The 21,157-nt window shown below is 46.5% G+C and overlaps 2 protein-coding genes and 1 long non-coding RNA gene across 10 annotated transcripts in view; 1 reads left to right on the top strand and 2 right to left on the bottom strand.

Annotated features, from left to right (window-relative positions):
- Positions 1-2,392, bottom strand: part of Prdm15 (PR/SET domain 15) — a 62,407-nt gene extending 60,015 nt beyond the window's left edge. For 4 of the 6 annotated variants that reach the window (XM_085685865.2, XM_087898606.1, XM_087898611.1 and 1 more), the window contains exon 1: positions 2,290-2,361. Coding sequence is in view for 2 of the 6 variants with exons in the window: in XM_048422514.3 (XP_048278471.3) it covers positions 2,294-2,392 (99 nt within the window). In the remaining 4 variants the exon portion in view is untranslated. Of the gene's footprint in view, positions 1-2,289 lie in introns of all 6 variants that reach the window. The other 2 variants (XM_048422514.3, XM_048422517.3) reach the window with 1 other exon arrangement.
- LOC148122888 (uncharacterized) lies at positions 1,473-20,422 on the top strand. The gene is made up of 3 exons (XR_015735539.1): positions 1,473-1,817; positions 14,831-14,947; positions 18,694-20,422. It is a non-coding gene; the product is annotated as an uncharacterized LOC148122888 (long non-coding RNA).
- C2cd2 (C2 calcium dependent domain containing 2) overlaps positions 7,657-21,157 on the bottom strand; it is a 68,386-nt gene continuing 54,885 nt past the window's right edge. For 2 of the 3 annotated variants that reach the window (XM_048422522.3, XM_048422523.3), the window contains exon 14: positions 7,657-11,664. In XM_048422522.3, the coding sequence (XP_048278479.3) occupies positions 11,450-11,664 (215 nt within the window). In that variant the 3' untranslated portion in view covers positions 7,657-11,449. Of the gene's footprint in view, positions 11,665-16,866; positions 16,904-21,157 lie in introns of all 3 variants that reach the window. The other variant, XM_087898648.1, reaches the window with a different exon arrangement.

Below are 21,157 nucleotides of genomic sequence, written 5' to 3'. Positions count from 1 at the left end.
CTCTCTGAAGGGTAGCTGAAGATGGTAGGCCAGCTGGTGCCTCCAGGACAGCAGCTATGTGCTTTTTAGTGACATCCTTCATGGCTGGATCACCTTCTCAGTGTTTCCGTCTATTCTGGGTGTAGTCTACTGGCCTGTACTCTTGTTATACCCTGGCTCTCCAAGGCGGCAGCCACAGGTTCAGCTCGAAGGACAGGGACCTTGTGCCATCCCTGATCAAAGCTCTCTGTATTTTCCTGCTGCTTTTCCACCCTGATCCACTGGCCTTCCCAGCTTGAGACCCCAACTATGTGCCCACCCAGGTCTCTGTACACTAGCTGCATGCTCCCCAGAGGCTAGACTGCCTCACAGCACTGGTCTCTCACTTAATCACCGCTTCCCAGACAGATGGTTCTTGTCCTGGTTCTGTGTGCCAACCTCTGTACACCCAGTACCCTTCCTCCGTCATGTTCTTATCACTCCTTCCTAACCAGTGTTACTTATGGTCTACACTGCCTCCTGCACCTCCTCCATTGCTCCCTAGGTACATGAAACCTTTACCACAGAAATGGCCTGGTAAATGAACCTGGGTAAGGTACCCTGAACAAGTATCAGCCTGCAAATGATAAACTGAGTCTGGACAGCCTTTTAAGCCACTGCTGGTGACCAGTTTTAAGCTCCATCACACCTGCAAAATGCAGCAGTGTCCTCCCTGCCTTCTGCACAGATAACCATATGGGGAGGGGGAATGACGGGAAGACATGGGAACAAAGGTAATTCTCAAAGGTAATCACACGAAGATAGCCATTGTTTTTAGACAGGGTCTCACTATAAGGCCCAGGCTTCCCTGCACCTCAAGATCCTCCTGTTTCAGTCCCCTGGGTGCTGGGGTCATAGCACTTGCCACCAGCCTAGCTGTGGTTATGTTTTAATTTACTCATTTGTCTTCTGGAGAAATAAACTACCCTGTCTGCTCCCTAGAGAGAACAATTAGTATATTCTTTGCTGACATTTGTGTAAAAACATGACTCACAGACAGAAGTGAAAGGAAAAAAAAAGTAAGGAGAAAACTTAACACTTTTCCCTTGAATAATCGGATCTGTAGGTTTTATTTCAGAGTAAGGCAATGATTTCAGAGGAAGTCTGAGAAAGCAGGTACGATGTGGAAAGCCTATAGGCTTGAAGCAAAATATGGTCAGGGTGTGTAGGGGATCATATCTCAGCAACTACATCATTGCTGTCTCCAGGGAGTACTGTCCCTGACACCTCTGAGAGGTTCCCACAGAGCCAGAGACTTCTTCAGGTTTTACCCTTAAAATCGCCTTCAGGCTAGTGGGGTTCTGCACTAGCACCTGCATTTGAGGGTTCTGACTGGCTCTAGCATATGTTTTTGAAAGAAGCGTTGGCAGCTTTAAATTCAGGCACCGGTCCACGTGTCTTCAGTTCACACACTTGCTTCTACCATTTTAATCCACCTCAGAGGAGGGGGACGCTTGTGAGCATGTGTGAAGAGGCTCTCCATCCACTGCAAGAAGGGCTCGGCTGGACAAGTGCGCACGAGCTACCCACCACAAGCTGGTGTTCTAACTCTGACCTCTCAAAACTCACCTCTGGAGCACTCAGGCTCCACCTGACCCTGGGCCCCTCCTGTCCACCCTCTTCCCAAATAGGAGGCGGGCACGTCTCCAGCCTTTCTTTCCACTGTGGTTCCTAGGCCACCAAAAGGTAGCGACAAGCAAAACGCCTGGGCCTCGGAGCCGTGGCACAGCCTCGGACTTTCTTAAACGCCAAAGGGGCTGGAGACCAAGGCCCCTCCCTGGGCTGCGCCCGAAAACCGGGTAAGGCGGCCGGGCGGCTGGGAAGGGACTGTAGGGACCTGAGCCCGCAGCCACGCCGGGCCTGACTTTTGGCGCAACGGGGGCGCATCGCCCAAGCCTGGGCCGAGCGGGGGGCGCCGAGCCAGCGAGTGGGCGGCCGTGCGCGGGCTGGCGTGGGCCGGGCTCGTGGCGGGCAGTTGGCACGGGCCGTGCGCGCAGAACCGAGGTCGGGCACCCAGGGCGGAGGCCAAGCCCGCGGCGGCGGAACCCGGCGGGCGCAGGGCGATCCCGGAGCGGCTCCGGAATCCAGCCGGGTTTTGACTCCGATCGCCCACGGCGCCCGCGACTGTAACAAAGAACAGGCGGCGCGGCGGCCGGACCGGGGCGGGTGCGGGAGGCGCGGGTGAAGGCCGAGCCGGGGCCGGGCGTGGGGCGCGGGCCGCGGCGGGAGGCACGCGGTGGGGCCGCGGCGGGCACGGGCCCGGGGCTTTACCTGCCTGTGGAATGTGCAGAGCGGGGTCGGATCCGGACTCCGGGTTGCGATCCGCTCCGGAAACTGCGCAGCACCGGAAGCCGGGGGGGCGGTGGCGCGGCATCGTGGGAGTTGTAGTGCGCAGCGCGGGCAGACGGGGCGGGCCTAGGGCTCCGGCTGCTGGGACCCGAAGCTGGAGACTACCGGCTTCACGGACAGAGAATCAGGGCTAACTGGCGGTTTAGTAGGGGAACCTGGGACGGACTATGTGGAGTGGTAGCTGGCAGGGTTTTGTGGACAGTGAGACTAGGAAACGACTGCGTGTATTGAAGCACCCGGGGACAGAGATGCGTGGTTGCAGAGATGGAGAATGATTGCCTTCCTGCAGGGGGAGCGGGTAACTAACTGGCTGTGTGGATGGGGAGCAGGAGAGGCAATAATGTATGGAGAGTTCGTGGAGCAGGCTATGAGGATCCAGGGGAAGGGATTGAGTAGACGGGAAAGCTGGGGAGAGGGGCTTGTGTGATCCATGAGAGATGGCCAGACAGTGTATGGACTGAGGAGCTAGGCAGTCAGGCTGTCTGTGAATAAGGGTAGAATGAGTGGGTAGACACAGAGCATCTTTGACCTTCAAGACACCTTTAAAACACAACCCCACCATCCCATGCACCACTTTCATTGATTTTACTCATTCTAAAGTGCCCAGAGGGTCAGTTCTCTGGGCCTCCACACATGAATAGGACTAAATAAAACCAGGCTGTTTACAGGAGGAAAAAGTGACAGGTCACAGCAAGAAAAGCCAGTGTAAATTTGGGGCTAAGGAAGACATGGAAGTGGAATGGATTATTGACTACTAAGCTATGAACTTTACCTTGGAGCAAAGTTAAGAAAGCAAAATTACTTGAAAGACTGCCAGGGCCCCCTGCTCCTACCCTCCACCTCCACTCTCAGGAAGTTGTGACCTCATGATTGTTTTCATCATATTTAGCTGCCTAGGCACTGTCAGTGGTGACCCAAGAGCTGGCAAGAGTCCTTGGTGGTGTCCACATGATACTGGTTTTGCAATACAAAAGTTAGGGGGGTCATCCAGATTTCAGAGGAATATCTTGGAGGCTAAATGATATTTCATAGGATCAAAATAATTGTGGGGAGCCCCTGAATGGATGATTAATGTTTGAAGCCAGCAGAGTAAAAGCTGAAGGGGCTGGGAAGTTAGAGATGCCCCGAGTGTGGGAATACCTGCTAAAATAGCTACATTCAGCAAGCTAAGCCCAGACAGCAACATGTGAGCTGTGTAAGCCCATTGGGGCTCACGTAGCTCCACAACATACCTGGGATGTAGAAGCATGGATCTATAGAACTTCATGTCTGCTCTGCTGAGTTTTGGTCTTGGTTTGATCCCATCCCTGCTTTCTCTGCATCCATTCCTCTGGAATGGGATTACAGCTAAGACTTTGCATTTGAGTCTTAGAAGAAACTTTAAACCTGAACTAAGATATCTGGGACTCCTGAGGTTGACTACATGTGTTTTCCATTAATAAGATGCCCAATACCCTTTGGGGTTCAGAGACAGGACATTAAGGATTAAATACTGTATTAGTTACTTTTTTATTGTTTGATAAAACACCATGGCCAAAACCAACGTAGGGAGGAGAGGATATACTCCTGTTTATAACTCTCAGATCACACTGGATCGCTGAGGAAGTCAGGGTTGGAATCTGGAGACAGGAACTAAAGCAGAAGCTATGGAGAAATGCTGCCTAGTGGCTTGCTCTCATGGCTTAAACCTCTCAGGACCGTCTACCCAGGGATGGCCTGGCCCACAATACCCTAAGGCAACAGTTACCCTCAACCTATGGGTCACAAACCCTTTGGGGTCAAACAACCCTTTCACAGGGGTTGCCTAAAACTATCAAAAAACACAGATATTTACATTACGATTCATAATAGTAGCAACATTACAGTTAGGAAGTAGCAATGAAAATAATTTTATGGTGGGGGGCATCACCACAACATGAATTGTACTAAAGGGTCACAGCATTAGGAAGGTTGAGAACCACTGGGCCAAAGCCTTCCACATCAATCACTGATTAAGAAAATCTCCACAAGCTTATCTACAGGTAAATCTTATGCAGACATTTTCTCATTTGTGGTTTCCTCTTCTCAGATAACTCTAGCTTGTGTCAAGTGAACAAAAATACCAACCAAGACAAATATGAGGTGCTCTCCCAGGTTCCTGTGCCAAATGCCTGGTGCCAAGTTGACAGTGCCATTTTTGGGAGATAGTGGGAACTTCGGGATGTGGGGTCTAACTGGAGGTGTGCCTCTGAAGGTTATACCTGGTCCCAGGTTTCTTCCTATGTTTCATGTTGAACACGAGGTGACCTCTCCCATAAGCTTCCGTGATATACTACCCTCATTTTGTCACAGTAACAAAGGCTAACACAACACCTGAGATGTATGTCTTCCCAGAAACATACCTCCTCAGTTCAGTTTTTGTGTTAATATAAATGTTAGTATATATGTTATACTAACATAAATGTTAGTATAAATGTAAAATATAAATGGTGGCACGTGCCCTTCATCTCAGAGCTTGATAGGTAGAGGCAGGTAGATCTCTGTGAGTTCAAGGTCACCCTGGTCTACAAAGAGAGTTCCAGGACAGCCAAGGCCGTTACACAGGGAAACCTTGTCTCAAAAAATCAAACATGCATACATGTATTTGTGTGTATATGTATGCATATATATGTGTACACACATATATATGTGTATATATGTATGTATATATATACAATATATATACAATGAAGGATATATATATATATATATATATATATATATATATATATATCCTTCATTGCAAGGCGTTACAAACATTCCAGCCACCTCTCTGACTAGGGGCTGTGGAGATGACTCTGGGTGGGGAAGTGCTTGCTGAGCAAACATGGGGCAGGAGTTTGAATCCTAGCACCCATGTAAAAACACACAAACAAACAAACAGGGCTATGCATGCCTGCAGCCTCACCACTAGAACCATGTATGGGGCAGGAGCACTGGGGCTTGTTGGCACCATCCCAGGACTAGGTTCAGTAAGATCCTGACTCAAGGGAATAAGGTAGAAAGTGATAGAGGACATCGGCCTGCTCTTTTGGCCTCCATGAACACAAGCAAGAAGTACACATGTGTGTAGACACACACACATCAGGATACTTCTATACAGATAAAGAGGGAAATCTAATCAAGGAGTAAGGTAATTCCAACTAGGTGCACAACACTGAATTCCACTTGATAGCATCCATAGCTAAAAGGCAAGATTAGACTGCAAGAAAAGCCAGAGTAAACTACAGTCCTTAATCTCTGCATTAACACAGGCAGACTTGGGGACTGGAGGCCATAGTATGTCAATGGCACCAATATAGAGAGGCCATACTTTTGAATCTGTTGCATGCAGGATGACTTGGAAATGTTCATTGTGGGCAGCCATAGCACAGGGCTGTGCTGTGCTGTGGTCAGAGGATAAACCCGTAAGAGTCTGGCCTGGTGCCTTCTCTTCAAGGAGGTTACTATGTGGTTATTCACCTTGGTGTCGAGCCTATCTGAGTCACCCTGCATGCTCCTTTTTTATGAAGCACTGGTTGACATATACCTACAGCACCCTGCACTTGTAGGTATGTCTGATGCCCAAACATTATGTTACCTACATTCCCTCCAGCATCTAGCTCAGTCTTGACAGGTGAATGGGATGCAGGTGAATGGGACGGGATGGGCAGAAGCCACCAGCGGATGCCATCCTCATGCCAGTGAGTGCACAGCAGCAGAGCCTGATAGATGGGGACTAGCCATGGCAGGCAGCTGCCCTTGTGGGCCCTTAGTAGCCCTTCATGAAAAGTCAGGGCCTGAGTCAGCCCAAGCAGGGAAGATGGACTGTCAGGAACCCAGAATTCCTCTGGAGGTGCCAGCAGAAACAGCCTGGACAGCTGGTAAATTCTGACAAGTCTGGTCCTCTAGTCCTCTCTTGGAATGTAATCACAAAACAGACCTTAGTTTGAAAAAGTTCTTCTGTAGACTTTGGAGTATTTGAACACTTGCTTTCCAGTTGATGCTGCTGTTTGGGAAGGCTTCGGAACCTTTAAGACTGAAGTTCTCCGCCTTCCTAATGCTGCAACCTTTTAATACAGTTCCTCATGTTATTGTGACCCCAGACATAAAATTGTTTTTGTTGCTACTTCATAACTAATTTTGCCATTTTTATGGATCATAATGTAAATATCTATGTTTTCTAATGGTCTCAGGCAACCCTTGTTAAAGGGTCATTCAACCCCCAAAGGGGTTGTGACTAACACGTTGAGAACCACTGCTTTAAGAGGTACAGCCCTGCTGAAGGAAGTACTCCATTGGGCTTTCAGGGATTATAGCCTTGTCCCATTTCCTGTTCAGATTTCTGTGTGAATAAAAATGTGATCAGCTAACTTCACACTCCTGCCCATGATGCCCTCCCTGCTATAATGGACTCTGATCCCTCTGGAACTATGAGCCAAAATAAACCCTTTTGTCCCTAAACTGCTTTTTGTCAAGGTATTTTTATTACAGTGATGACACCTCCACAATAGAAGCCCCGTTTGATGCAGAAAATGTATGGGGCTTGGTTCAGGAGTGGCTGGCTATCTCATGTGCTGTCCCATATGAAAGCAGGCCAAAAGTAGAGCTGAAGAGTGAGGGCTTCTGAGAGTGGGGCCTGTGGTTTCCCTGGTGGTTCCTCAGTGCAGCATAGCTCCAAATACAATGCTTTTGTTTGTGCATGTGGCAGGGCAAAGTGGAGGAGACCACAGAAACTGAAGACACAAAGGGGATGAGATGCTTGCAGCAGGGGGCAAGGCTGCCTCAGTCCCACCCCAGAAACCATTGCCAGATCCTGGCATGCATAAACGCTGTCACACACCCATGGCTAAACTGTTACCTATTCCCTCTGCTCTCCTCTGGGATACTGATAGCAGGGACCCAGACTGATGAATGCTCCCCAGCCTTCACTCCCCAAACGTGTCTCACAGGCCATGTCAGGCACTGCTTTGGGGGACCTGGCCCAAAACAGATCCTGCCTTGCAGCACCCACAGTTCATCATTCCCCAGAAGGTTTCTGAAGCTGCTAAAATTCTACAGTAAATTTTACCCCCAGCCTTGGTGGACTCAACAGCACACAAAATATAGGAACACGAGGATAAAAAGTCCATTGAAAGGCATGAGGGTCAAAGAAGGTATCTGTGTATATTTTCAGTCAGTTGGCTGCAATTGCCAGTCATACAAACGGACAAAGGATGGTAGCAATTCAAATATTAGAGAAGCTCCTGGTACTCTAAGGACAACCCAGAACTTGGAAACCACTCAGCTCAATGTTTTCCATGAGCACATTTATTTATTGAGAGGTCAGTGGAGTTGCAGCCATGTCTCGCTGCCTAGGGTGGTGCAGGGTGACACCCACATCCAAAGTGCTGCAACAAATACAATCATTGTCACAGACGCTAGTCGCTACTCACCAGCATCAGGCTCACCACACACCTGGGAAGCCTTTACTTTTATTCTCTTTGCAGTAGAGGTTTGACATGACAGTGGGCAGAAAACTATGGCTTACAGCCCAGGGCATAATCACATCTCCACTCCACCATCAGCAAAGTGAACCAGGCAGCTTGGTGATTCCAATACTTATTTATACACAGAACAGGGACATTTTACATAAATAGCCAGAGGTGACGGGAGCTTGCACTGCTGGTTTGAACAGTGTCTTTGTCTCTGTGCAGGTGCTTTGGTCCTCAGGTCTTGGCCTGTTGAGACAGTGGGGACAGTGCCTGTCATCAGGGTCAGTACCCACACCTGTTTCTGTGTGACAGAGACACTTCCACCATCTATCAACTTGTACTTTGAAAGTTGAAGATTGACAGCCCTGAGCTTATTAACCAAAGAAAACACCACTTTGGGTGGCAGCAATATGAATTAATCTTCCCCTTTCTGCTTGAGAAGAACATTTGCAACTCTCTTCTGTAAATGTGGCCCAGGGAAAACCCAAACAAAAATCTGATTTAGAATTGGTCAGCAGTAAATAGCCTGCTTCCTTCCATAGCCAGGAAGCAGGGCTGGTTTTGAACTTAAATTTAAATTTTTTTAAATTTAAAATTTAAAATAAAGTGCTTTGTCTAAATCCTCTTCCTCATAGTAGGTTTTCAACCAGAGCAAGAGAGCCCTAGTTTTGTTACTGCTACACCCACATCACACACAAACAGCTCTATTTAGTCCCTGCATGAAGGACAGGGGAAATGTGGCCAGTTCACTCCAGCCAACCTGAGATCTGCTTCTAGATTCACAGACACCTGAATTAGTGTTCATGAGAAATTTCTTCAAAACTAGCACTCTGCCAAAAGACAGAAACTGAAGCCACAAAAGAATGCAGTGGGGATGGTAGGACAGAGATAACTTACACATGTGTGCTGTGGGCAACTGGTACATAATCTTATGACGTTCATCCCAGACCTATACCATGAAGAAACAAGAGGATAAACAGCTTGGAGAAGAGACTTCAGAGTACAAGGAAGTGCCTGAAGCCGCCTGTTTGTGTCCCCATCTCTGCACCCTTTGCTGTGATGGTGCTCCCAATGGAGACCCTACAGGACAGGTCTTCGATGTGGGCAGGAAGCCAGGAACAGGATGCTCACAGGGTCATGTGGAGGCTAGGATGGCTAAAAATCATTTGTTCTTTTTTTGTTGTCATTGCTGATAGAGGAAGTACAACCTAAAATTCTGATGCCTTCACACTTGAAAAACTGAACATAAATATCAAAACCAATCAAACCAACAAAATCTGCATAAGCTGAGCATCCCTAACACAAAAGTCTAAACCCCAAAACTCTGTGTGTAACATAGTGTCCAAAGAGTTTCATATTTCTGAAAATTTTATATGTGGGATTCAGGGATGCTCAGATGGTAAAGACTTATCAAGATATTCCCAGATCCAAAAGGTGTCTCAAATTCTTCTGGCCCCACACATGTTAGATGAGGGCTACAACCCCACACTGAAAACACAGCATCAAAATCAGAATCCCTGACACACCACAGTCTCTGGGAATGGACAGCTATGTGTCACAATTCTGTACACTGTATGGAATATCAACACTTCAAGTAAAGCACAGCATGTAAATCACATTCATTCCCAAAAAGAGTATTGGGGGTTACTGGCTTTGGGAACCCATTTGGGAACCACTGATGACTCCACTCTGGAAATTTGTAGTGACTTAACATAAGGTGAAAATATACTAAAATGTCTCTTCAAAGTCACCTGAAAACCACCTGAGATTCTTCCAGGTTCTTTTTTTTTTTTTTCTATTTTTGTTGCTGTTTTTAGAAGGGGGTCTCATGTAGCCCAGGATGGCTTAGACGCTAACATCCTCCTTTCTCCACCTTCTAAATGCTGGGATTACAGGCCTACACAACCACACCCATCAAGAATTTTCAAATTCATTTTAATTCTATGTTTATTTGGAAGTAAAATTCACCGGGCCTAGTGGCTCAGGCCTGTATTTCCAGCTACTTGAGAGACGAAGGCAGGAGGATCAGAGTTCAAAGTATGATTGAGCTGCAGAACAAATTACAAGGCAGCCCAGTCAAATTCATAATAAAAAGTAAAAATAGGGCCAGGGAAATAGTTCAGTAGAGAAGGGCTTGTCCAGTGTGCAAAAAGCCACAGGGTTAATCCCCAGAACGGAGTAAATGAACAGAAAGAAAGAAAAAGGATTTCTAATACGGGTTTCCAATCTCTCTTGCTAAAACAGGGAAAAAAAGAACATATTCCTATAATTTTGGCTTTCATAGACATCTTTGGTCAACAACTGTGTCTTTGCCCCTGATATTTCTAATGAACAGCAGAGGCCAGAAGGAGCTTCCTGACTTCTTATCAGTGACAGAACTCAGGTCTTCCTGTCAGCCCTTCCATTGTTATAGGAAGAAAACGGATGTTAGTAACAGGTCAAAACACCCCAAGAACAGTGGCTCTGGAGGGCTGTGAGACCCAGTGAATCTACAGCGCCAGGCACATAGATGAGGACAGTACCTTATGGATACAGGGGGATACTGAACCCAGGTGCCAACTTTATCATTTTCCCACAGTAAAGAAAAACCAGGATACCTCAAAAGATGACCAGAAGTCCCTGTTCACAGTAGAATTTTGAAGAGCCCATAAAAAGAATTCCTGCAAGTTTGGCCCATTGTTATAAAACTTCTATGCCTAACACTAATTGGCACCCAAGATACAGAATAATTTCTTCAGTTGCCCTAAAAGTTCTTTGTTTTGGTTGTTGGCTGTGTGATCATGTCCTACCAGCTGTCAGGCACTGCTCCCGACGTCAGCCTCAGTGTGTTTGAGCTTAGTGTGCTGCTATGCCATGTGAAAAAACAGAACCCTAGCATAAGAAACAAACATATCTGAATTTCTACACCTCTGCTTGCAAGAAGGCTCAAGTAAATCTGGAAGTGTCTGGTATAATCTGCATAGGACACATTTAGTGTTTGTGTAAGTCTTTAACTTCTATGGCTAATATCAAAAGCGAACACCTTCTAATACTTGTCAAAGCATATCTTTTTCCTATTATATTTTCTTCATGGCTCAAAAATCCTGATTATATCTAAACCACCGTCCCCAGGGCCAGATGCACTATTTAATTCTAAATAGCAAGATATGTGAGGTGGCCCATTCTGCTCATAGCAACAGCCCACAGCCCACCTTTCCCTCATGCCATGGTCCAGACATGAACCCTAGTAGTCCCTGAAGGAGAGAGGAAGAAGTAGGTGGACTGGGATCCCTCCTGCCTACTATCGATAGTCCATCAGAGCACACATGCTTTACTGATGTAAATATCTATCTTACAGTCCACCCCAACACTTGGATTACATGGTGACAGCTGGAGCCAGGTGTTCCCACTGAATATCTGGTGGCAAACTGGACGGAATTATCAGCCATCTTCGGGGAAGCTTCCTGGACAAACAGACAGATTTTTTTTTCCTTTAAAAACCAAGATTATTGAGGGAAAAAAAAAACCAAGCTAGACAAAGCACGCATCCGATGGGACTGGTTCCTGCTCTTCTGCTGGGGTCTTTGTGGTCCCATTCTCCAGCTCTGATGATGGGGTAACTTGAGCTATGTTCAGGGCTCACTGGTCGCTCCATTCACGGTGTGTTTGCCTCTGTGCCTGGTAAGCAGCTTCTTGTTCAGGAGCCGGCTGAGGGTTGCCCCCTTCTTCTGCCTCCCCTCTGGCTGCTGCAGGAATACCAAGTCGTTATGTGACTGGCTCATGCCCGGGTCTTTCTGCTGGTGTCGCCGGCGGAAGAAGAGCTTGGCACTTTTCCTTAGAATTCCTCCTGCAAGAGGGGCGCACAGGAGTGATCAGGGCTGTGGGAGAATGAACCCAGGCCAAGGGGGAAGCAAAGTTCCCAGACACCTGTACAACCTGTGACAAAACCAGGCACTCCCCTCAAGGAATGGCCACCGCCCGCAGAGGCAGACACGGTAACCAAGCTGGCGGGAAGCCACTTTTCAGAGTTAAAGTAAGAACCTTCCAACAGCAAGACTGGCCAGCCTGCATTGTTAAGTAGGTGGGCTGGGGGTCCCTTATGACCCCTCCCCTTTACTAGGAACTCTGTGATAAGCAAGGCCATTCTGTATGCCCAGGAATGAAGGATATACTTCTAACAACAAGCTTAGAGCCCTGTTAATCATGGACCTTGTGTTCTTAATACAGTATTGTTCTTTGAGGAATAAGGTTTATTTTTAAAAATTAACTCTAGATCATTCTTTAGACTTGCACAAGGATATTATATCTATTTTATCTACCAGTCTGTTCATACGCTCACCCACTCACCCACACTAGACTAAGTCATATGAAACTTGTTAGTGGACCATTTTCAACCTAGAAAGTCTCATGCTAGGCTGAGAATGTAACTTAGTAGTAAAGTACTTGCCTGGTGTGCATAAGGTCCTGGGTTCAATTCCCAGCACACATTCACCCAACAATGAAAATAATAAAAAACAAACAAAGAAAAAGAAGTGGGCAAGACAAAATGAAAAGAAGTCCTTGATTTTGTTTGGCTCAACTCCTTGGCACAGATGCCGAGTATGGTGTATGGGACAGAAAACAGAAAGCAAAGTGTGGTAGCACTTGTGGGGTTAAAACAGTCCCTGAGAGTCAAGTGCAGGCACAGCGCAGACGAGAGGAAGCTCAGCATCACCTTTTCACCAAATAGTCTAGCATCCTATTAACCCAGGCCCAGCAAGGCCAGGGGCAGCGCCATGCTAGCCCATGAAGTTCATTATTGTTTGCTTCAAGGAGTTGTGTTCAAAAGAGGAGAAGCTGGGCCATGGAGCCAGGGAGATCTGTCCTAAACTTGACGGGGTTTTTTTTTTTTTGGCATATAAGCCACATTCAACAATCCTGATACACATACATGGCCTCCTGTGTTACTCATGAATAGGAGGGAAAGCATGGATGTGCTTCTGTACATGAAACACATGCCAACATGTTAGCATCTGGTAGGGATCTCCTTATCATTCATATTCACAATGGAGAAAGAAGTTGGTTGCTTTAAAAAGCCACCTAGGGTGAGTGGGGTGGTATACATCTTTAATCCCAGTACTAGGGAGACGAGGCAGGCAGACCTCTGAGTTAGAATCTAGCCTAGTCTACAGAGCAAGTTCTAAGACAGCCAGGGCTACAAAGAGAAACCCTGAATCAAAAACAAACCAACAACCCCCCCCCACAAAAACAAAACAAATAAAAGAACCCCCAAAACAAACAATCAGTCACCTTGGCAGCCTGACCTTAGTGATGAGTTTGCCTTCTCCTGTTGGCAGAAGCAGAACAGCTGGACTGCCTCAGAGGAGTAAGCTAATTTAATCTGCACAAATTTGCCAAAAAATGTTTAAAAACCTCTCTTTTAACAAACAAATTGCTTGCCATGAAGCGCAGTTAGGACAGAGTTTCACATTTATCCCAGAGCAATTGCTAGGATCGGGGGATGCTGGAAAGAGAATGAAAAGGAGGTAAATATGGTCAGGCAAACGACTTTGCTCCAAGCCACAGCCTGGTGTTGCCACAGGTGAGAGGGATTGTTGCTAGAGTGAGTCTTGTCTCTGGGCAAGAGGCCAATCACCAGTTAGTGTTTGGATGGCTGGGTACTAACCTCCAGCTGGACATGACTGGAGCTGGTTCGTGTATGAATACAAAGACACTCGTGTGGGTAATTCTGTCATATCAAAAGCATCAGGCAGGCAGAGAACTGAGCTCTAGGCATAGATCCTCCTGGCTTTGAGTAGTCGGTTTCTGGTGTGGGAGAATTGTCTGTATTCTGTCAATCATATTTTAATAAAACGCTGATTGGCCAGGCAGGCAGTATAGGCGGGAAAGCCAGACAGGAAGTAGGGGTGGAGCAAAGAGACTGGGAGTATTCTGGAAGCAGACCACCGAAGAGGCAGCATGTAACTTGCCCAGCTGAGAAAGGTACTGAGCCATGTGGCTAATGTAGATAAGGATAATGGGGTAACATAAGTTATAAGAGCTAATAAGTAGCCTGACCTAATGGGCCAATCAGTTTATAATCTTATGGAGTCCTGTGTGTAATTTCCTTTGGGGTTTGCGGGCTGTGGGGTACAGGGCGGGACAGAAGCCCCAACAAGCCGGCCCCTCATGCTACAGGTTTCCAAGCCCTAGGTTACCTGGGCTAGAGGTGGGGAAAGAGGGTCTGTGAGAATTTCAGACTTACAAGCACCTCCTAGATTTTGCTCTAGGTTAGCTTTGGAGTTCCCAAAGAGCGCAAACACTGGGGGACTCACACTTGAAATAGAGGAGGTTGGAGGGTAAAGGGAAGCCTGAGAAAAAGAACATAATAATCCATGCCCTGGGCCAACTGCAGACCCCAGAACCGTGTGGTAGGATGGACCCTGCATGTCCCTGAACTGAAGCGAGCCTGGGGTGGGGACTGAATTTTGGATCAGTATAGTGCTATGAGCTGAACTGTGTTGTTCTCAAGTTTCTGTGTTGAACTCCTAGCCCCCAAAATCTCAGAATGTACCCTTTGGAGATGGAGTCACTCCAGAGGTGATCAAATTAAAAGGTGATAATTAAGATGGGCCTAATAAAACATTCCTGGTGTCTGGTGGCCTTATGAGAAAGGGAACTTTGAAGAGACACAGAGAGGGAAAATGATGCGGAGGACAGGAGGTCAATCTGGAGATATCTATAGGGCAAGGAAGGCCACGGATTGTTGCAATGGCCTGAAGCTAGGAAAGGCCAGGGGCAGTTTCTTCCTCCTGTCCTCAGAAGAAGCCAGTCCATTGGACACTCCAATCTCAGGTTTGCATTTAGAAATAAAAGATCATAAAGCTACCATTTAAGACAACACAGGTACCTTGATCACAAGGGACAAACATGGATTAGTCCAGGTTAAGGCAGGAAGTCAGACCATGAAGACAGGCACAGGGTGACTACATTCAAACAGCTGTTTTTTCTTTAATTATCTTTTTTCCAAACAGTTTTAAAAGGTAATCGTCACACTTCCTGGCCATCACTACAATTCCTCAAGAGAAATTGCAGCATGAATACCTACAGTCAAATTCCGGACCTGAAGTGCCAAAGACTTTCAAAAGATTGTAAGACTGATTGACTTGAGGGTCTTAAGTTTTATTGTTTCTCAGCTGTTTGGCTAAGATCAACTGCAGAAAGATTTAGAAGGAAGAAAAGAAAGAAAAAGGAAGGCTTTAAGCGTGTGTTTGTTGTGATCTCTACAAATGTCCAAGGTTTAAGCTGCCAGTTTAGCAGCGCTATGCATTAAGCAGACGTGCACCTGTTCTCGGGTCCCACACCATGATGCGGCCTATAGCAAGGTTGTTTTCTGTTCTTCCAGCCTCCCTCATGATCGCTGCAGCCCCTCTGCTGGTGTGCTAAACTTCACTTTCCAGCATCCATCAGAAATGGATGCTGTCCTATGCTATGCACTGACATGACAATCTTCCTGCACTGGTTTGTAAGACCTTGGAAATTATGACTTCCATGTGGATGATATGGTCTTCCAGACTGAAGGGAATTCCTTTGATATGGGTGCTGATACTGTCTCAGCAGGCTTGCACTCTCGAGTCTGGGGGAACCTTCACTGAAAAATGAGGACATCAGAGTTGGAGAAGTGACTACTCAGGTCCCACAATGATCTGAGAGAGAGAAAGAGAGAGAGAGGGAGGGAGATCTTTGTCTCTCTTTTGTAGAGAGAAAGAGAGAGAGAGAGAGACAGAGAGACAGAGAGACAGAGAGACACACACACACAGAGAGAGATCTTTGTCTCTCTTTTGTGGTGCTGGATATCAAACTCACATCTAATGGGTACCAGATAAACTCTACCACAGAACCATACTCCGAGTTATGAACTAACTAACACATTTACTATGTGTTTAAACCTCATCACCACAATTACCATTAGAGACAAATAATTCTGGAAGAACCATGGCCACAGATATACATATCAGTCAGGATGAGAGGCACAGAGACACTGGTGAGGGAAGTGGGCTCAGAAGACAGGGTAGACTCTGCTAGGAGCTGAGGATTAGATAAAGGGAGGTCACTCACTGAGATAAGCTTCTCAGCTCTCTAGCACAGCAGATGACCACAGTTCACAGGAAGTCATATGAATACAAGAGCAGGAAGGCTCCATGCACAAAGTCTTAAGAAGGAAACTCTCCTGACTCATCTTTATGTGAGTGTCTACATGCTAAAATATCACACTGGCCTTCCTGGGGGTGTTGCTTAGCATAAGTCTGTGATACATTAAAAAGCCTCCAGTGTTAAGGAGACATGAGCCCTGGTTGAACTGGTTTGACTTTCACACACTGGGTTTTCAAACTTTCATTTGAAGTTATGTGAAATCTAAGGCAAATCACATAGTTTTTAAATGGGGAGCTGGCACTGAGGAAAATTCTCTTCCTGGTGTTAGTCTCCCCTTTAAAAATACCCCCAAGAAGACTGAAGCATGAATAGATGCAGAAAGGAATTTGAAAATTATTCTAAATTCTAGCGCTGCTGTCACATTTCTAAATTTATCCTATTTATTTCTGTGGAGGGGCAGATATAAATAGCCAATGGAAGAATCTGTATTAAAATCTGCATGTAGGAAGACAATGGCCCTAGCAACCTGAAAATGTGTGCTCTGATGTCCAAAAGCAACCTCAGATCTCAAAAGAAGTCTCAGACAGACCATGCATACAAGAGACAACTCAAGAGAAAAGAACCCAGTAGAACCCCGCCAGGCTCCCTTATCCCAGTCAGGCCGCACAGGTGATGCCTTGCTGGAGCCATCACAGCAAGGTGGCTTTGCACCATCAGAGGACAGAGGAAGTGTCCTGTCCAATGGTTGATGAAGGTGACAATCTACTTAGAAATCAAAACCATAGAAAACCAGCCACAGGAAATGTCAGGCCAGCAAGCAAAGAGAAAGGCAGTGGGAAACCTTCACTCTGCTGGTACTCTCTACATAGTCAATCACACAGAATTTTTTAAAAATGCAAGATGAAAAATAACTTACTGTGTAGATAATTAATTCTGGTTGGCATAGTGATCCTCTTAAGTTAAAGGGAACGAGCACGAGATGCAGAGATGTTGAGAGGCAAAAAGAAAAGCATGCAAGAACAGAGTCAGAATGAAAGTTAGAGCTTGGAGTCATTATATCACAGTGCACACACATGCTCACACACTTGCACACATGTGCATTCACATGCACACCTGAGTACACTGATGCACACACATGCTCACACTTGTATACATGCACACACATGCACATATAAGCACAGACTCATACACACATGCACATATACTACACACGTATATACAAACATGTGAACATGGGCAGTCATGCTCATATTTGTACATGCATGTACTTGTATATGCATTTTTGAGCATACACATGTACACGTGCAAGGTTGCCATCCAAGATATTTGTCAACGTTTCTTTCCAGTTTTTTTCCTCAAATTTTTCTAAATGCCTTTGTGATGAACACAGGGCAAAATTTACCACCCTAACCCATGTGCACAGTTCCAGTGGGCTTATTATCACACAACTGCGGCTGTGCTTTCTTTTCACGTGCTGAGAACAACCCAGGACCTCATGCATGCCATACAAAGCACTCTACCACTGAGCTACATCTCCAGTCCTGCCAACGCTTTTAGAACTTAAAATAAATTGAATTTGGGAAATCAATTTTCTGTTTTGGCTGAAATATCATAATATATAAATTCCCATTCAGCAAGAGTCCAGGAAAATTCCAGTTCCGTGGAACTCCAAAGCCTCCAACACTTTCCTGACTATACTAGAAGTTGCAGATGGTTTGCAAGTTATATGTAAATCTTGGTTTAAAACCAATCCCTGGGGGCTGTAGAGAAGGCTAAGAGGTTAAGAGCTCAGGTAAACTGTTTCAGTGGGTGTCCCCATCACGGTCAGGACCTCTTTGCTCATATTCTCACTCCTCCCACTCTTCAACTGGACTTTGGGAGCTCAGTCCAGTGCTCCGATGCAGGTCTCTGCCTCGGTTCCCATCAGTTGCTGGACGAAGGTTCTATGGTGATATTTAAGATAATCATCAGTCTGACTACAGGGCAAGGCCATTTCGGGCACCTTCTCCTCTATTGCTTAGCTGGGGTCATCCTTGTGGATTCCTGGGGATTTCTCTAGTGCCAGGTCTCTTGCTAGTCCCATAATGGCTTCCTCAATCAAGATATCTCTTTCCTTCCTCTCATCTCTGCCCTTCCTCCATCTAGACCATTCTGTTCCCTCAAGTTCTCTTCCCCACTTCTCCCCTCATCTTCCCCATCCGCCCTCCCTACACCCCCATGCTCCCAAATTTGTCAGGCCATCTTGTCTATTTCCCCTTTCCAGGTGGATCTATGAATGTTTTCCTTAGGGTTCACCTTGTTACTCAGCTTCTCTCGGATCATGAACTATAGGCTCAATATCCTTTGCTTTACAGCTAGTCTCCACGTATGAGTGAGTACACTCACCAACTCCAGCCAGACAGGGAAGGAAACAGCATAGTTCAAACTAGTCCCTCTGAATGTGGGTGACAGTTGTATGGCTGGGGTAGACTGTGGGGCCACTGGCAGTGGCACCAGGATTTATCCCTACTGCTCGTTCTGGCTTTTTTGGAACCAGTTCTCTGAATAGATACCTTGCTCAGCCCAAATATAGTAGGAAGAACCTTGGACCTTCCCCCAAAGCAATGTGCCTTACCCTCTCTGAGGGTGGGGTGGGGTGGGGTGGGGTGGGGTGGGGGATAGGTAGAGGGAATGGGAGGAGGGGAAGGAGTGGGAACTGGGATTGGTATGTAAAATTTAAATTTTTTTTTTTTTAATTTTTAAGGTTAAGAGCACTGGCTGCACATCTAGAGGACCCAGAACCCACATGGTAGTCTACAACCACCTATAATTCCAGTTCCAGAGAATGGGACACTCTTTTCTGGCCTCTGAAGGCACTAGGCATGCAAGTGGTACCCAGATATACATTCAGGCAAAATACCCATATACATGAAATAAATTAAAACAAAACAAAAAACAACTAAACCCCACCAAGCCATTTACTGTAGAACCAGTTTTGAAAAAAAAAATAGCATGAAATGAAACAGTTTGACAACCCAGCTTAGACCTATTTAACATTCTACCAACATGTCAGGCTAAGTACAAAGCTTCTAGAAACTGCAGGATAAAAACTAAGTGTGTGTGTGTGTTGGGGGGGGTTATATTGCAGGTGTAGTCAATATACATCTGTGTGGGGGTTAGAGGTTAATATCAGGTGTCTTCCTCTATTTTTCTCCACCACAGCTTTTGACAGAATACCCTACTAAACCTGCAGCTCACTGACTGGCTAGTCTGGCTAGAGAGAGCTCCTGGGACCCTTACGTCTTTGTCTCTCATTAGCACTGGGATTACAGATGTACATGCTTTTGCATGGGTGCTGGGACTCTGAACTTGGTTCTTCATGCTTGCATAGTAAACACTTTGCCCACTGAGCATCTCCCTAGTCCCATACACACACACACACACACACACACACACACACACACACACACACACACTCAAAACAAGGTTCCACCATTTGGTTCTGCTTGGCCTGAAATTCACCATGTATACCAGGCTAGTCTTAAACTCTGAGATCCCCCTGCCTCTGTCTCTTAAGGGCTGGTATTAAAGGCGTGTGCTACCATGCCTGAGCTCTACAAAAAAAGAATTTTAATACGTTGGCAAATACTCTTTCAAAAAACTTTAGGTCAAGGCATTTCAAGTACCCGAGGGCAGGTTCAACCTCAGCTCCCAGATCAGTCAAACATGCTTGGACCTCCCCCAATGCCCAGCCTCTGAGGGAAGCTCTCATGCAAAGAGACTTTCCCAGCCCCCAGTAGGTGTGACAGACATCCAGACTCTTAAGAGGCATTCATCCATCTGGCCAGTGAAGGGAGAAGGATGTTAGGTGCACAGCAAGGAGGGGAGACCAAAGCTAGCAGGAGCAGGAAAGGCTGGAGGAAAGAAAAGGAGCGGTGTGGGTGGATGCACAGGGGTTGTAGGCTTGGCATCTCTTAGAAACCTGGAGGGCACAGAGGGAGCTTTGGGTTCTGCAGGGACATGAATATATAGACTATTGAAGAAGTGGAGCACAGGATATACCCCAGTATTCCTTGTTCTCCCCTGCTCACTGACTTTCCCAGCAACCTCCCAGAGGCTTCTGTAATCCCAGGATAAAGACCAGGTCAGAGTGTACACATGGGGTAGTCAGTAGACAGTCCACCTGATACCCTGGGACATAGCTCACCCAGGGAGGATACAGTGTTCAACCAAGGGTCCCCAAGGCCATGCTGTGGGAAACGGAGGCTGGGGTGATATGAAATCTTTCCCAGGAACACCCTCTTTCTCTCTTTCCTCTTTTAATGTGCAATTCCTCCCCCTATCCATTTGGCAAAGGGCACAAGTCACAGGCAAAAAGCTAAACAACAATAGCTTAGGGATGGGCAGAGGAAGGACAGAATACCCAGGGCAGGTTCTCAACCTCAGCACCTGGGACTTGTGTTCCACTGTGTGGTGGTGTCTGTGCGTGTTCCCTAAAGAGTGTGGTACCTGTAGCTTCTACTCCCTAGGGGCCAATGGTACTACTTTTCCTGTCTAGGACACCACAACTGTCTGGAAACATCACCTATGTCCTCCATGAGGCAAAATTGCCCAGCAGGAGACCCCACCTGTCTCTAGCAGAAGTAGCTGGCCAGGATTCTTAACACCGGGGATGGCTAAGCTTTTTGCCCAGTGCACTCCAAGAGGGTCCTGAGAAATCTGCTGGAGGTACGTGGGCTATGGAGCCCCAGACTCAAGAAAGAGTTAGGAGTGGATACTGAGTTCCACAACAGCTCCTGGGTTGACTCAAGTGCCTCCTTCAGCACTTTTTTTTTTTTTTTTGAGGACGTGGATATTAGGGATGGTCTCTAGGTCTTAGAGGTGAAGCTCAGTGAGTCTGAAATCTCCAAGTCTGGAACTGTTTGTAAAGGTGAGACAAAGGTCTAGGTCCAAGTGTCCACCCCCAAGAAATGCCAGGCTCTGAAATAAGGGCTCATTGCTCATGGGGAAAGAAAACTGATTGTGCTAACAAATGACTTTGATACTATGTATGTATCAAGCCAGTGAGTAGTTACTCTGAGGGGGGATTCTTGCCTTGTAGATCTTGTTGATTCCAGGTGGTGAGGTCTGGTTTGGTTCTAGTTGGAAGCAGAGACTGAGAGGAGCAAGTAAGGTTAGATGCCAATCTCTGCTCACTTTGCTCTGTCCCTGGACACTATGGCACCTAA

Source organism: Myodes glareolus, chromosome 2 (assembly GCF_982192425.1).
Source record: "Myodes glareolus chromosome 2, mMyoGla1.1, whole genome shotgun sequence".
NCBI classification, from domain to species: domain Eukaryota; kingdom Metazoa; phylum Chordata; class Mammalia; order Rodentia; family Cricetidae; genus Myodes; species Myodes glareolus.
This window is presented reverse-complemented; position numbering and strand designations above follow the sequence as displayed.